The sequence below is a fragment of the Penicillium chrysogenum genome, assembly GCF_028827035.1.
Source record: "Penicillium chrysogenum strain IBT 35668 chromosome Unknown utg000005l_segment0_segment0, whole genome shotgun sequence".
NCBI lineage: Eukaryota > Fungi > Ascomycota > Eurotiomycetes > Eurotiales > Aspergillaceae > Penicillium > Penicillium chrysogenum.
The window spans coordinates 5,111,168-5,126,837 of record NW_026622753.1 but is presented as its reverse complement, the minus strand read 5'-3'; the positions used below and the strand labels follow the sequence as shown (position 1 = coordinate 5,126,837).

The window sequence follows — 15,670 nt, the reverse complement described above, 5'->3', positions numbered from 1 at the left end:
GTGGTGAATGTACCGATTAGAGATATGGAAAAGCTAGAGGAAAATTCGCAATGAGTGATTAGAGAAGAAGCGCTTCAAAACGAGAGAGGGAAGCGGAAATACTGCGAAAAGGCAGGAACTCTCAAAATGGGGTAAGAACGAATGGACGAAGGTTGGAGGAGAGCGAAATGAAGAGGAAGGAGCCTTGGGGCGAGGAAAGGGGAGGTGGAGATTGTTTGTATTCTAATCTTACCAGGTGCCACTTTTTCACTTTATGTATATCCCGATACCAAGGGGGAGAAACACACACAGTACCGCATCCGGCATGTCACCGTGTCCAGGGCAGTGCCAGGTATTTTAACACCGGTTTCATACTATTTCACCACTGTTAACTAGAATTACCAGAATTACCAGAACAATGAAAATTACCCTCAATTACCAAAAAAAGAAAAATAGAAAAACAGAAAAATCTCAAAAAGCTAATTAAAAACTCTCAATTCTTAAATAATTCCAGACCAACCTTGGAATTCCCTGCTTTTCAGCGCTAGTTCCCCTTTCTCCATTTGGTTATTTTGTTTACTCGGTAATTCATGATTCACTATTTCCATGGATGCGGAATTGGAGTTCACATTTTGATATGTATTGTTTACGGAGTACGGAGTAATGAAATATACCTAGGTAGGTTCATCACTTTCAAATTTGGCTATGCACTCGGCAAGGTACCCTGTACAAATTGCAACTGATCAGGCCTCGGCATCGTATGAATGATACGTATGTAGGTATTTGCCACAGTAGATTCTGTACAACCATACGGAGTACTACAACATATACTCTTTATGGAGTACAAATTCGCAGTCTTGTAGCTTCGCTTCGGTCTATCAAAAGTACGCAACTATCCTCGGTGTCTCCGACAACAAAAATCCCATGCAAATTTATGCCCTTCGAGAGCATACAGCGTTGATACAGCAGGACCTAATAAGAATGCATAAATACTAGCTTGTAACGAAGGTCCAATCCTACTAGTATAATTTGACGGATCAATCAGAAGTCCACTAACCGATTTATGGCCCCATCCTATCGGCTGTTGTCGTCATCGACGGAACCAAGCTCGAGACTCGAGACTCCTGTTGATCTTCAGTCTTCAGTTGTACCTTTGTTTCTCATTGGATATTACTGCATCTATATGAGACGACACCCAACCCCTATAGCTATTATTATACAATATACATCGCAATCGCTCAATCCTTCTAACACTACGGTGTACCGGAGTACTCCGTACATATATCACCAATTCTCCCGAAGCGCTAAACACGCAATGTTCAAACTTTTTCCAAGCTTCTCACTTTGATAGTGGCTGATCTAAATTTGCGGGAACCCAAGCCTTCTATGGACCCGCCTCCCTGCTGCCGCTATCGTCGATTGCCCGACATGTGCGACTTCTGATTGGCGCATTGGAATTACTCGCCCTGGCTCACTGTCAATCCTCGCTGTTTCCCGAAAATACAGCTCTACCTGAGGCGAAACAATCGCCCCCTCGCGACGGCGATATGCAAATGATAGCAGAGAAAGGCTATTCTTCAGCACCAAACCATGCAATTCACTCCACTGGCCCCTATTTTATAGGCTATGCGCACAGCAATTGGCACTAGAGGTAATTTAACTATCGGAGATGAAGGTCGATCACAAGAACTTCGCCACACTTCCTATTTGTACCCGACTAGACACATAATTTCACTAGGTATACATGCACCTGCCTTGCCTATATTTTACGATATATATAGTACAGATTTAAATCGCAATGATGCAGCTCCAAGATGATCTCAACGACTCGTTCATCTGAAATTTTCAATTACAACGTACCGACAAATGAAAATTTCAAGGTCTGTGCGTTTTTTGGTAACAATGCAGAACCTATAACTTCAATGTTTGGCCGGCACATCTGTAGACATCTCGATGGAGCTGGTCAATTAAGGCACGACGATCAAGCATGTCTAGAGCTTCATCGGCCCACCAAATGTTTGATGGAGATTCCATCGCATCTCGTTCTTCAAGACCCAATGGGATTGACAGTGTTAACCAGTGAAAAACTATTTACTCTGAACAACTGACATCCCATTTGGGGTGGCAACAAAGTCATTATTGTCGGAGACGTTACATTGTAAAGTCGGGAAATGTTTCAGAACGGAGCCAACTTAGTCGACACGTCTCACCCCACTCATGTATCGGTCCACTAATATGCCTTTTTTCTTTTTCGATCGCTTAGAAACCTATCAAAGACTCGGTTCATTCAGATGTTATATGTATCCTACCCTCGACTATGGAGAATGGCCGCGTTGTCTTGCAGCAAGACCCAAGTTCTTCCAAATCGCAAAAACTCAACATCCGCTAAGCTTGAACCTTGATACATACTTGCCCGTGCTCCTTACGCCACAAATATGGATACCGCGACATATTTAGCCTAGCTCTGTGTTGGAACTAAAATAGCCATCTGTCACAGTACGAAAGAACATGTGTACGGGGTACGGTGATTTCAGTGTCGTGGCATTCAACTCGCATTCCCTCCTGTCTGCCCTTCATGGCCGACAGACTAACCACGCGCCGGAATGCGTGGAACGCTCGGCAACGGGTGTATGCCTAACTAGGGGTCGCGAAGGGCCACATTCCCTAGCACACGAGACTATGATTGAAAAGTAAACATACACAATTCGCTCGCCCGACCACTCTGGGGTATGTGTCTATATCCTAATCCGGATTTTATCTTGGTGCAGACTGGGGCTGCAATGCGAGGCTTTTCTTCTGGTTCTCGTGGTCTGTTGATTTCTGGGGCTAGTGGTCGCACAAACAAGGATTCACTCTTGTTTCAAACCGATGCACGAACGTCTTCGGGGATTTGACTCGGCCCAACGCTTCGGTCTAAATGCTAATCTCTGTTTTTACTGGTCGATCTGTAATTGTATTAGACGAACCGCCGATTCGTTTCCACTTTTCTTTTTTAATTTCCTTCTTTGTTCGCCCGGATATAACAATCGGTCGGTGACTGGGTCAATATATACCCGTAGGATACTGGAGTGAGAACCCGAGTCCTCCAGGTAATATCAGTATAGTCTAACAATACTTCAATCACACCGACAAATCAACTACATCCATGTTCGATCATTCAAGTCTTTGTCCAATTCCCATGTGAAGTCTGTATTGTATTACAGAGTTACCATGGATCTTCAATTTCGGTCCACGGGGCATTCTTGCGGATAGTGCCAATGTTCCCTGGAACTGTATTACAGCGGAGTATATCGCATCCAATTGTGTGACTTTCCAGTATAGATCCAAGGTACAATCGTCCTCATAATCGTGCCAAGCCCACCAACACACTGGTGGGCTTGGCATGATTACTACGTTTTTCCAAACCTGATTTGTTGATGGTTACCTTATGGATACATATTTTAGCGACAGTCTACATTATCATTGACACATACCATAGATTTTATTGGTTCAACTAGCCCTTGGAACTAGTTTTAAACATCCATGGATTGTACCTAGGTAACTACCTAGGTAGGTACTTCATACATGTATACATATGTATACATTGAGGTTTTTCTGGAACCTTCATCAACGTAAATCATAGAGCTTCTTACAATATAAAACCGAATAATAGAAGTATCAATGAACCTTCACGAAACCATGCAGTCCACATGACGCGCCAAAACACATGCAATTATCTTCTCGCAGGTCAAGCCAAGTCATAATGAGCACATCATGCTCATTAACAGAATTTTGATTCTCGAGAAGTTCACGTGGATACCATAGAGATGTTATATAGTGTCCTCGGCACAACATTTCGCTTCTGCAATATCAAACAAAGATATTCAGCAACAGGTGCTCACAATATGAGGTACTGCTGAAGCTGCGCTAGGGCGCGCTCTTCACGGCAGCGCATATGTACAACTTATGTATGCTGCAGACGGTCCATGATGGCTACGCTAACCCGAGACGGGTAAACAGACATTGATGAGGTTTTGAGTCTGCCTTATACCATTACGCTAATTGACAATAAATCGGCTGCCGGACAAAAAGAGAAAAAAAAAAGCCTATCTTGCACGCTGGCTTTTGGAAGCCCCCAGCTCTAGATCCCTGGAGATTTCAACCTTGGAAAGTTTTCCGCAATATTAATCATTACAACATCAAGTGCGAATAATATACTTTCGATCACCAAACACCTGCAGTCCTGCTCTCCCGCGCCTCACGGCCGAGGTCGTCTTAAACTGCTTCCAAGGTTAATGATCGGCTCGTCCTTCTCTCAGTCCATGGCTATGCAGGATCAGTGATGACCTGCTTTTAGTCCGTTCGTAGCTCTAGACGAAAATGATAAACCATCTGTTTTCCAGAGCCTGGTTCCTAATGTCGAACTGGTCCCAACAAGACCACTACGCCAGCTGTTATGTTTAAAATGTCAGATCATCAATTTATAACCTCACTCTTTGGGTTACTCACCCACCTACAGACGGAGTACACACCCTTGCACTCCGGTAATTTCCGAGATCTAGGTTGTATGGTTTACCAGAGCGGGACACTATTCTGTAGTACCTACTATCTTTATTATATGAGCTGGAGAAGATGCGACCCTGACCCTTGGGATACCGAATGCCTAGCTAGCACGTCTGTTACAACCTGCCCCTGGACTGGCGAGTTACACACTAGGCCAAAAGACCACTATATCTGAGCGTTACGCTCAGATATTCCAGGCTCCGATATATATAGTGCGTGTCGTGACAACGTCGCTCATTTAAATAGTCTCTTTGGGAAATCAAGATGATCATCGTCTTCACCTGCAAAATCGTATGTCAGAAATCATTTAGCCCACTAATAGGGTATGCAAGTCATTCATCTGATGTAGCATCTCCATGTAAATGCTGTGCGCTTGTATATTATCACTGCCGCGTCGTACATTAGCAAACCTGACCAAAGATTAAGGCTTAAGGTTCTCATTGGGAGGCGACCACAAAGGGCTCCCAGTCTGACCGGACTGATTCTTCATGGTCTACCACCTTATTGGATTGGATTGCGAGTGTGACTATATAACCATGACCAGGCTCTGGACATGTATAACGTGGTTAATGCAAATGGCCCTGGTTGATAAGTGCCCTTTTGCTTAGAGGAGAGGGACTGAAAATATTCCAATATTCCGTGCATCGAAAGTGCCTCACAAGTATGCATAAGAAAAATGAAATCAATCATTATATCGAGAATGCGCTCGTCGATATAGTTGTCCATAAGCGTCATTGCTTGGCACTCGTGGGGCTCCAACTCCGCACCTCCGCAAACCCCAGCCTCCCATACGACCCTCGAGACTTCCTCGGATTCAGTACACTGACCATTGAAATTGGACTATCCCATATACTACCCAAGAATGTCACTCAGACGCTCAGCCCGACTGGGTTCTATCCCAACCATCAAGACACCATTACTGCAAAGCTCAGCTCCGAACGAAGCAACCAGAGTCCAAAACAGCGCAGTGACAAAACCCCGCAAGGCGCCCACAAAGTCCAAGAAATTAGTTAAAGAACCCACAAAGACAAAAGCAAAAACAGGAGCCTCCTATTGGTCCCCAGAGCCGGCAGTCACAGAGAAACAAGAAACAGACAACCAGCCCTCAACCACTAATCCCGCGATATTCAGACCTCAGACACCCCCTCCCCTCGACCGCCCTGTTGACCCGCACCGAACAAATGCAACCCTAATCACCCCTCACGGCTCAACAGTAAACGCCTACCCAGCGCACGCAGAAGATGCCTCCCCCTCGAAAACGGGCCTTCCACGCCCAACGGCCACAACAGGGACGCTACTCGAGAAAGCCACTGCGCACCTTATAGCGATGGACCCACGCATCGCAACAGTAATCGAGCGGAATCCCTGTCCGCTCTTCTCGCCTGCCGGCTTAGCAGAGGAAATCGACCCCTTTAACAGCCTGACCAGCAGCATCATCGGCCAGCAAGTCTCTGGTGCAGCAGCAAAGTCTATCAGGAACAAGTTCCTGGCGCTGTTTGATTTACCCGATACCGTTGCGCCGGACGGGCATAGACATGCAAAGTTCCCGACACCGGATCAGGTTGCCAAGTGTGATATCGCTACCCTACGCACGGCGGGGCTGTCGCAGCGCAAGGCGGAGTATATCCGGGGCCTTGCGGAGAAGTTTGCCAGTGGAGAGCTTGGGGCAAGGATGTTGGCACGGGCCACTGATGAAGAGCTTTTTGAGAAGCTTATTGCTGTTCGTGGATTGGGGAGGTGGTCGGTTGAGATGTTTGCTATGTTTGCGCTCAAGCGCATTGATGTGTTTTCTACTGGAGATTTGGGAGTACAGTAAGTTCATTTCTTGCTGTTGTTCCGTACAAATTCTTGGACTTGTGGCCGGAGATATTTGTGTCGTGGCTCAGCGGAAGAGTGTTTACTGACACCTTTGTAGACGAGGCTGTGCTGCCTTTATGGGTCGTGATGTGAGCAAACTCAAGGGCAAGGGTGGTGGTAAGTTCAAATATATGGCCGAAAAGGATATGCTGGAACTTGCTGCCAAGTTTGCACCGTACAGGTACGTGTGACCCTGTTCATGGTGTAGACAACGTGCTTACCTAGTTGATCCAGGAGTCTATTTATGTGGTATATGTGGCGGATTGAGGATGTTGATGTGGCTGTTCTTGGTGGTTAAAGGTCGTAGATGTACTACCTCCGCGAGTCAGGCTGCCTGCATACCGTGTGGTTTATTGGACGTTGAGCATTTGAGATAATGTTGTGGTATATATGTTGCCGTAGTAGATAGTTAATATTTGGAAGTGAATTGTGGATCTGTCTTCGCAGCCGCTAGAAGAGGGGTTATAATCGAAGATGTTATACATGCGCAGCCAGAAGTTGGGCGCCTAACGCCCAAAGCGATCAGCTGAGCTGCCATAACCCGCATAAGCTACCTAGGTAGGGGTCCCGAACCGCCCCAGTCACTATTAAAGGTTATGAGGCACTAATAAGGCAGGACCCGCCTGTCTTGTCGGTTACAAGATTGACCAAAGATATAAGCGCGCGAAGAAAATCGATTTGTACAGTATCAGTACACTCAGGCTGCGTAACCAAGCCATGGGTCGCCGACGACGGCGACCATTCAATTACGAAGAAAGCACACCAGGCGTTTATCCAATGACAACAACAATGCTACCCCAACCCCCCTGTCTTCATATTCTATTGATTCAAGCAGTAGCGGCTTACTTGCGAACAACAAGGTTGTCAAGGTCAGCACGCTCCTTAGCCTCCTTCTCGACCTCGCGGATGATGGGGCTCAGGTACTCGACGTCCTGTTTGATTCGCATTGTTAGCATTGTGTTCGTTGTGGTGAGTCGATATCCCCAAACGAAGTCGGGGTGGAAAATGACAAATCGGTGCAACAGGATTGGCCGATGGAGACCCATGCGGGGAGCGCGAAATTTGGACGTTGGGGACTCACCTCAGAGGGCTTGGTCTGCTCGTGGGCGGGAAGGAGAGTGTGGGAGATGGAGCACTGCAATTGACATATTTGTTAGGTTTCGCGCCAGTCGAATACGGGGGAAGGGGCCAGTCGAACCTGGAAAGCACGGCGGATACGGAAGACACGGTCATAGGCCTCCTTGGCGGGAAGACGCTTGATGGCCTTCTGGACATTCTCGCTCTCCTCAGGGATCAAGTCATCGAACCTAATTGTGAAGTTAGCAAGTGTTTCTGTCCAACCCTGCCACGAACGATATCCGAAAGACCGGGGCTCCAGGCAAATTCGACGCAACCGCGATCCCATTCAAAAGATGTGCCACCGGTGCGCGACGAATTCGACCAGGCAATTCCCAAGCATTGTCTCAATCGCTCTTGGTCGGGAGGTTATCGATATAGGAGGGCAAGAATTACTTGAGTCCGAGTCTCCTGTAGCCGGCGGCATCGGTGTACCAGTGGGAGAGGGGGGTGAGCCAGCTCTTGAGCCATGGGCGCTTGACGATGTAACTGGCGAGCGAAGGGGCAGACATTTTGAATCCCGGGTATCCCAATTGACGTGGGTGTGGTGGAGGGTTGAAAGGCTATCCGACTGGAACACGAGATGACCCGATGTTGCGAGGTTGTGCAAAACGGAGCTCGGGCGACTAGGCCCGAAACGGTAGCTCTACGCCTGAGGCCAGAAACACGTGACAACTTTGTGCCTCAGGCGGTAGAGAAACTGGGAATGTCTATCGGCGCACTCCACTGAACAGATGGGTTTCCTATGTCATATCCCCTTTTCGATCTTATCGCTTGCTTTGACAGAGATTGGATTTGCTAATTGCTGAAGCAACTACTGATCCCTGCTCACGGCAAGAAGCTTGATTGTTCTGAGAACCCCGCCCACGTCCGTGCTGCAAGATATTAGCACATTGCGCATTCAAACCAACCACTCCGGGTTCGGCAACCATCGGCCCCAGAAAACTCTCACTCTCTCCTTCGTCGTTACTTAGGACTTTTTCCTTACACCATCTACGGACCTTGGGCTTTGGATATTTGGATAAATCTACATTTCTTTCCCAGCTCGGTTTGAAATAGGGTTCTTGGGTTCCGGATCGAGCACCCGATATGCTCGTGTCCGGGAGCCCTCGTTGATTCAGTACGGTTCGACAAGCTGCGTGAGCGCCGGCCACCAAGATGACTACAAACGGCCGAAGCGCTCCAAGCAGCTCCCAAAACCAAACTCAGTCAATCCATGTCGACAATTCCCCCAACGTGCCCGCCGCACCGATCTCTGATTTAAAAACCCGCCTCGAGATCTTTTCCACCAAGATACCCAACTTCTACATAGCACCTTTCTGCGGAGCCAGCGCTGGCGTGGCCTCTGGTATTGTCACATGTCCTCTTGATGTCATCAAAACGAAGCTTCAAGCCCAGGGCGGCTTTCGGCGGGGAGCAAAGGAAGTTGCCTCGGGGGTGCTGTATCGTGGCATGCTCGGTAGTGGAAGGAGAATTTGGCGGGAAGATGGAATTCGCGGTCTCTATCAAGGTCTAGGTCCAATGTTGCTGGGATATCTCCCCACCTGGGCTGTCTACCTAGCAGTCTATGACCGGAGTCGTGAATATTTCCATGACAAGACAGGTAGGTACCTCCAGACCGAAGGATCCGGTCATCCATCAGTACTGACTAAAGTACAGGAAGCTGGTGGTTATCCCGCGGCTATGCTTCAATCACAGCCGGTGCATGCTCAACGGTTGTAACGAACCCCATTTGGGTCATCAAGACCAGGCTCATGTCACAAAGCCTTAAACAAAACAGCGAAGGAGTACGAGCCCCTTGGCAATACTCGGGGACATGGGATGCTGCTCGCAAGATGTATCAAATCGAGGGCATTCGCTCCTTCTACTCTGGCCTCACCCCGGCTCTGCTGGGACTGACCCATGTGGCTATTCAATTCCCTCTCTACGAATATTTAAAGATGGCGTTCACAGGCTATAGTATCGGTGAGCACCCCGATACCGGTAGCTCACACTGGGTGGGAATATCCGTTGCCACTTTCCTCAGCAAGGTCTGTGCAAGCACAGTCACATATCCTCACGAGGTCTTGCGGACCCGACTCCAAACACAGCAACGGACTGTTCCGGCACAATCTCACGAAGAGATTGCATTCCGCGGCGGATTGAACCATCCACATGACCGCGGCCGGTCGGGTGGCATGTCCTCATCAGATGGAATGCGCGGCCGCCCACGCTATAGTGGCATGGTACGCACCTTCCAGACAATCCTCAAGGAAGAGGGATGGCGTGCATTTTACTCCGGAATCGGCGTAAACCTGTTCCGGGCCGTTCCGGCTGCCATGACGACTATGCTCACCTACGAATACCTGCGGAAGCAGATCAATACCTTGCAGCATGAAGGTGCGCATAAGATCAAGATGGAAGAAGAAGCTCATGGATCTATTTGATACCCACAATATATCAGCATACAAGAGACTATCTCCAATCTCCAACCTCACCCTTCATATCTGCTTCTTCTAAAACATCGCACCCCACCGCTTCTGATCGCCGAATCTTTCTTTTCCTTTCGTCACAACCTGTATAGACATGGACGAGGTGGTCTGTGACTCGGTATTTGCAGATGAATCTTTTGCGAGTAAATTTTGGCTACTGCATTCTGAGCGCATACAAGGGTCTCGGCATAGGTGACAGTGTCTCCAGCCTCCAAATCTCTGACATGTGAAACAACTTTCACATGTATTCACATGCTCGCTGCATCTTATCTGAAGAATTACTTGCCCTTCCTTATTGATTTCTAAACTTGTCTACCGTCTTCCTGGCTTCTGCATGTGTTTCCTGTATATACATCACTTGTTCTGCATGCTCGCCCTTTCTCGTGAATACACATTTCGAATAAAGCAATGGCTTTCAGATCTTATCTGGAAAGACGCACATATCTCAATTGGAAAGGATACCTTGAATGGGAGGGATAACTTATATATGCCAAAACACTGGGCCTTAGAGGCCGGCTTTCAACTTGATGCTGATATAGGTTGTATAGAATGTAGTTGAACATATGGGGCAGTCACGTGACACGCTATTTAAAACTGCCCGCGATTATTTTTTCCCTCTTTCTTTTCCGCTTCTCTCTTCATCACTTTTTTTTCATCAATCAGTACTTGTTCCTCAAGGTGTTTAATGCTGGCACTTTGAGGATCAATTCACAGATCAGTCTCAGATATTGATTTTTGTCAGGTTCACTTACTAACCACTTTCAACTGCCCCCCAGGTGCCTGGGCAACCTGACTGCATCAAACTAATAACCCCCCATTCGCTTTTGTGGCCATTTGATTCATTGGTCTATTGAAAGGCAGGATGTGTCTGTCCAGTCTTATGTCATCCCTTGTATACAGTCCTACAACCTGCGATACCCTTGGCCTCATCACATATTCCTTCACTATTCGCATGATGAACAATTTCAAGATTGAACTGGGTTGTCAATACACTTAGACTCCTGGGGCATGATCATTCATACACTGAAAATTCTGATTGAATATGAAGACGCAGATGTTACTGCCAGTTGGTTCTGCTTTCCTTTCACCTTCTATATTAGCAACAAAGAGTCTCGAATGAACAAAGAATTAGTACATGTTGGTATCACAAATTATCTGTCAAACACTGTTGTAGTGGATTCAATCCATATTATATACATGAGGAAAGACACCTTGCAGCATAGACTGCACCTCAAGGTCGTCCCTTCCCATCGTTCTGCGCTCGACTCTCTTCAAGTGCTTGTTGAACCCAGGACTCGTCTTTCCTCTCAGATGGTGTAGCTCGCTGATAAGAACTGGGGCCTTGGATTTGAGCATCTCGCCGTGCAGTACGGATGGAGCTAAAGCAGTATGAACAAAGGATGACAGCCATTGTAAAAGCTGCAATAGGAGCATTGAGGGACTAGACCAAGATCGGTACATCAGTACGTGGAACAAATGGAGAATTAGTCAAAAGAATCAAATCTGTTTTGATTGGTCTTTGAAATGCATTGTACATACCCCTCTTGGCTTGCCTAATGCTTTAGGATTCTGACTCTGTTGGGTCATCGCGGTGACTTTGATCTAAGCTTAAGCTATCCTCAAAGGAAGCTATCCTCAGGTTCACCTTTGCCGGCCTAACTAAACAGAGGCAAACTTCTCTCCACAAAGGTCACACTTGAGCAGAATTAAAAATTATTGAGAGAAGAACACGCATAAGCGACCTCGGGAGGAATATGCAAGGATGACAAAAGTGCTGGTTCAACTTGAAAAGTGGGGAGGCGGAGAGTTGAGCGGAGAGATAAAAGCCTTATCGCGTTAATCGATGCCGACGTTCTCAGGCCGTCGACACACCTTGGGAGACTCTTTCTTACCAAACAACCATGGCTTCTGATCCCCCTCCAAAAAGGGGCATGTCCCTCTATGCCAATTTACTTGACCCGTCTACTGATGCGCCTGGTACGATCTCCCGTGCACCTGTTGTTTTTAAGCAGCCGGAGACTGAATCTCAACCCGACGACGCGGCCGCCAAAAAGCAACAACTGAATCCTGGTATTTACCCTTAGCTTGTTGGATACTCCGGAGCGGCACGTTCTGACCTTCACATTTCTTCATAGCTTCTCTTCGGTTCCAACCACCCAAAAGACCACAGCTCTCAGCCCAGAAACCTAAACCGAGACATACTTTACCAAAGGCAATGTCTCAACCACAGCCCTCCGCCAACCAAGCTTCGGTGCCGACAAAGAGCACTTTGGCTGATTGGACCGCCGTTGACGATGATGGGTATGAGTACACGCGCGAGAAGCGACAGCGCGGTGGAAGAAAGAAACGCAAGAAGAACTTTGAAACGCAAGTTGCCCAAAACTGGGACGATATCTACGACCCTTCTCGACCGACCAATTATGCGGAATACCGCCATAGTGATGAGCAGATTGCTGAAATCCGCGAGTGGAAGGATCTCTTGTATGCGCATACCAGAAGGCGTTCACCGAGCAGATATTCCGACGGCGAGGATGATGACCGGCCAAGGAAGAGTATGTTCCTGTCTTTTGCGATTAGTGATGATGCCCAGACTAAAAAGATACCACAGGACAATTTGCGCCTCCGAGCAACTTTGCGCCGCCGCCGAATCTTAACGATGTGCCACCACCAGCTTCTATCCCCAATGACCCATCCGGTGAGGATGCATTTGCTCGCCGCGCAGCATTAGGGGAACTCCCGTCACCCGCAGCCCGAACTGGAGATAATACTCCAATTCCCGATGATCCCACTGGCGATGATGCGTATATGCGCCACTTCCAGAAAGCCGAGAATCCACCATCGGGACAAGTCATACCGCCTCCTCCACCCTCACGTCCCCTTGATGCCATCCAACCTAGCTCCGCAACTATCTCCCGTGCACCGGTCCGGTACGCTCTTCCCCCGCCCCCAGAAGACATCCCGGCCACCGAAACCGAACTTGAAGCTGTATTGGCCCAAGAGCAACCGGCGGATGAGGGGGAGCCAGATGAGTCCGCGCCGCGATCCCTTCGTCCGGGGCAACATGGCTTCGCAGAACGACTACTTTCTAAGTATGGCTGGACTAAGGGTTCTGGCCTCGGCGCTACTGGTTCTGGTATGGTAAAGCCCCTGGAAGTCAAGATTGAGAAGCGAAAGAAGCGACCAGATTCAGAGGGCGGTGGGTTTATCACTCCCGCTGGACGAGGTAAGATCATCGGAAGCAATAAGAAGGGTGAATATGAGACCAGCAAGTTTGGCCCTATGAGCCAAGTTGTCATCCTACAGGGCATGCTGCAAGGCATGGACCTGGATGCGGAGATAGAGCGAAGCGATGGTGGTGGTTTGGTCCAGGAGATTGGGGGGAGTGTAACGAAAAGGTGTGTTCCTTTTCATCGATTGGCTTGGGGGGCTTTTGCTAACTTGAGGTGCTCACAGTATGGAACCGTGGAGCGAGTCTTCATTGCTCGCGACGTGGGAACCCCAGTCCCTGTCTTTGTCAAATTTAGGGACCCCTTGTCTGGTCTACGGGTAAGCCTTTGGGATCTACAGCTTGATTCAAGTTTGGGGTTGTGCATTGCTGACCATTGCATATACGATAGGCCGTGAACGCGCTCGAAGGCCGGGTCTTCAATGGTAACACAATCACCGCACGATTTTTCGATCTCGAGAAGTTCGAACAGGGGATTTACGCAGTCTAATTGCCCGTGTTCCTGCCATTTCATGTAGCTATGACATCTCGATAATTTGCTCATTTGTGCATTCTCGACTATTGCACATACAATAGGCCGTGAATGTCTCAAAGGCCAGGTACTGAATGGCAGCAAAGTCATAGCACAGCTTTTTTGACTGAGGAGTTTGACCGGGGGTTTACATGGCCAATTGCTTTTGTTCATACCCTTTCATGTACTTAGCTATGTTAATGATAATGTTCGATTTCGTTTGATGTTGCTGTAGTGAACTCTCATTGCAATGTAAATACTATCTCTAAATGTAAAGGAAAATGCAGGCTATGGGATATCTCGACTGTAGATCATCTAATCCCCTGGGAACCTCCAAAATTCTGATTGAAGACGTCCATCCCATTACACTAATCCATCAATCTATTGCCCCGACATCTTCTTAACAGGAAGTGGAATCCAGGAACACCAAGTCCGGCGACACTTTCTCGACTCAGAAGCGCGAAGCAAAGGCTCTCTATCTGGCATATCGTCATCAGTGATAAACGCCAGATAAGTACGATTCTGCGGGTTGCGCACCAACCTAGTAGGGAGAGGAATCATAGACCGCCAGCTCCGACCCGTTTGGGGCTGAGGTTCTTGCAAAGGCTCATCTTCATCATCTGCGTAATCATCAGTATGTTCAACCAAAGCAACACAAGACAAGTGAGGCGAGGACAGTTGCACTAGGGTCGGCATGTGTGCCGGACCACTACATAACGACGTACGGGTCTCCCTGTTCTCAGATCGCTGAGCAAAACACCTCTGAGTCAAGTTTGGAAACTGGGAGACCCATGTTTCCATATCCAATTCTTCAGCGTCGTTGTCATCGATGGCCCAGCCATCTTCGTCGCTATACTGAAATGCATGGTTTAACGCCGATACAAGATCTTCTCTCCGCCATTCGCGGAAGACACGATGGCGTAGCAGTAGCTGATTAATCTTGCATTGCACACAATTCCCTACGAGTGAGAAATACCATGTGCTCCGGTCTTCTGTGCACTCGTAGCCTCTTCGGAAGGCTCCGTGGCATGCGATTGAGTAGCTTGCATCAGGGCATTGGTGCTGGCATAGGGCATGGTACCAGATAATTGAATGACACATGCTGATAGATGATGGTATGTATGTAGCTTTCCAAGGTCGGGATTTGATTTGTAAATTTTGCTGATAGTTTGCTTGAGGGTTGGTGAGTGAGGATGAGAGTATGCCAGATGAAACGGGAAGATTTTCCTTTATACGCCTCAGACCAGAATCAAAGTGTGTTGGCATCTGCCAACAAACTTTTGTTGTTGGAAAGAGCCTTTGTCGAGGATCAATCCGGGCTCGAATAAAGAACCATTTTCTCGCTGCAGCCCTTCGCCGTTATTGTTGATACAGGGCATTGTAGACCCTGTTGGGCTCTTTGTTGGCTTGGAGAGGTATATGAATGCCTTTGTTCATAATTTTGCCGGCCAAGGTCATAAGTTATATTTTGCCTAGCGTAGTGGTTGGAAGGAAGCACATTTGAAATTGTAATTACAAGTGGAATATCCGGGACTTGGGTTGTATCAGGTAGGGTTGACCTGAATCCATAGCGCCGTTGATATGAATATCTCGATGGGTTATCATCAGCCAAATAGTGAATACAGCTGACTAGCTTGCCATGATCCAAAGGGGGTGCGGTTAACACTCCCCTTTAATTAACCTTGGAAGAGATTATCAGCACGGGTATATTTCATATACAAGGTCACATTTTTTAGATCAAGTTACAACGCCCTGGGTATATCTGTGTGCTCCCTAAACGTAGCCTAAGTACATACCTAGGTAGGTAGGTAGTACTCGGTCTTAATAATAATAACTAGGGGATTTATATAGGATGATACCAGATACCTGCAATTTGTAGGCAAACACAATGTAAAAATAAGTCACTTTTGTCAGCACCTCTACTCAGCACCATACCTATACTAGCACTGTACACCGTACCCAGCAGCG

At 47.7% G+C, this 15,670-nt stretch overlaps 6 protein-coding genes across 6 annotated transcripts; 3 read left to right on the top strand and 3 right to left on the bottom strand.

The window, feature by feature from the left end:
• Positions 1-5,383: 5,383 nt before the first annotated feature.
• Positions 5,384-6,676, top strand: alkA (DNA-3-methyladenine glycosylase II; the record flags this gene model as incomplete). The annotated part of the gene is made up of 3 exons (XM_056716094.1): positions 5,384-6,333; positions 6,437-6,559; positions 6,613-6,676. 3 exons carry the CDS (start codon positions 5,384-5,386, stop codon positions 6,674-6,676), a joined length of 1,137 nt encoding a protein of 378 aa, XP_056563716.1.
• A 544-nt stretch (positions 6,677-7,220) lies between these two features.
• On the bottom strand, positions 7,221-8,006 carry N7489_010344 (ubiquinol--cytochrome-c reductase subunit 7; the record flags this gene model as incomplete). Its single annotated transcript, XM_056716093.1, has 4 exons — positions 7,221-7,310; positions 7,460-7,513; positions 7,577-7,685; positions 7,891-8,006. 4 exons carry the CDS (start codon positions 8,004-8,006, stop codon positions 7,221-7,223), a joined length of 369 nt encoding a protein of 122 aa, XP_056563715.1.
• Positions 8,007-8,652: 646 nt separating this feature from the next.
• Positions 8,653-9,920, top strand: N7489_010343 (uncharacterized protein; the record flags this gene model as incomplete). The annotated part of the gene is made up of 2 exons (XM_056716092.1): positions 8,653-9,097; positions 9,154-9,920. 2 exons carry the CDS (start codon positions 8,653-8,655, stop codon positions 9,918-9,920), a joined length of 1,212 nt encoding a protein of 403 aa, XP_056563714.1.
• Positions 9,921-11,196: 1,276 nt separating this feature from the next.
• N7489_010342 (uncharacterized protein) lies at positions 11,197-11,376 on the bottom strand (the record flags this gene model as incomplete). The annotated part of the gene is made up of 1 exon (XM_056716091.1): positions 11,197-11,376. One exon carries the CDS (start codon positions 11,374-11,376, stop codon positions 11,197-11,199), a length of 180 nt encoding a protein of 59 aa, XP_056563713.1.
• Positions 11,377-11,866: 490 nt separating this feature from the next.
• On the top strand, positions 11,867-13,681 carry N7489_010341 (uncharacterized protein; the record flags this gene model as incomplete). Its single annotated transcript, XM_056716090.1, has 4 exons — positions 11,867-12,035; positions 12,101-12,517; positions 12,574-13,511; positions 13,583-13,681. The coding sequence occupies 4 exons, from the start codon at positions 11,867-11,869 to the stop codon at positions 13,679-13,681; spliced, it is 1,623 nt and encodes a 540-aa protein (XP_056563712.1).
• Positions 13,682-14,083: 402 nt separating this feature from the next.
• Positions 14,084-14,803, bottom strand: N7489_010340 (uncharacterized protein; the record flags this gene model as incomplete). Its single annotated transcript, XM_056716089.1, has 1 exon — positions 14,084-14,803. The coding sequence occupies one exon, from the start codon at positions 14,801-14,803 to the stop codon at positions 14,084-14,086; it is 720 nt and encodes a 239-aa protein (XP_056563711.1).
• Positions 14,804-15,670: the final 867 nt, after the last annotated feature.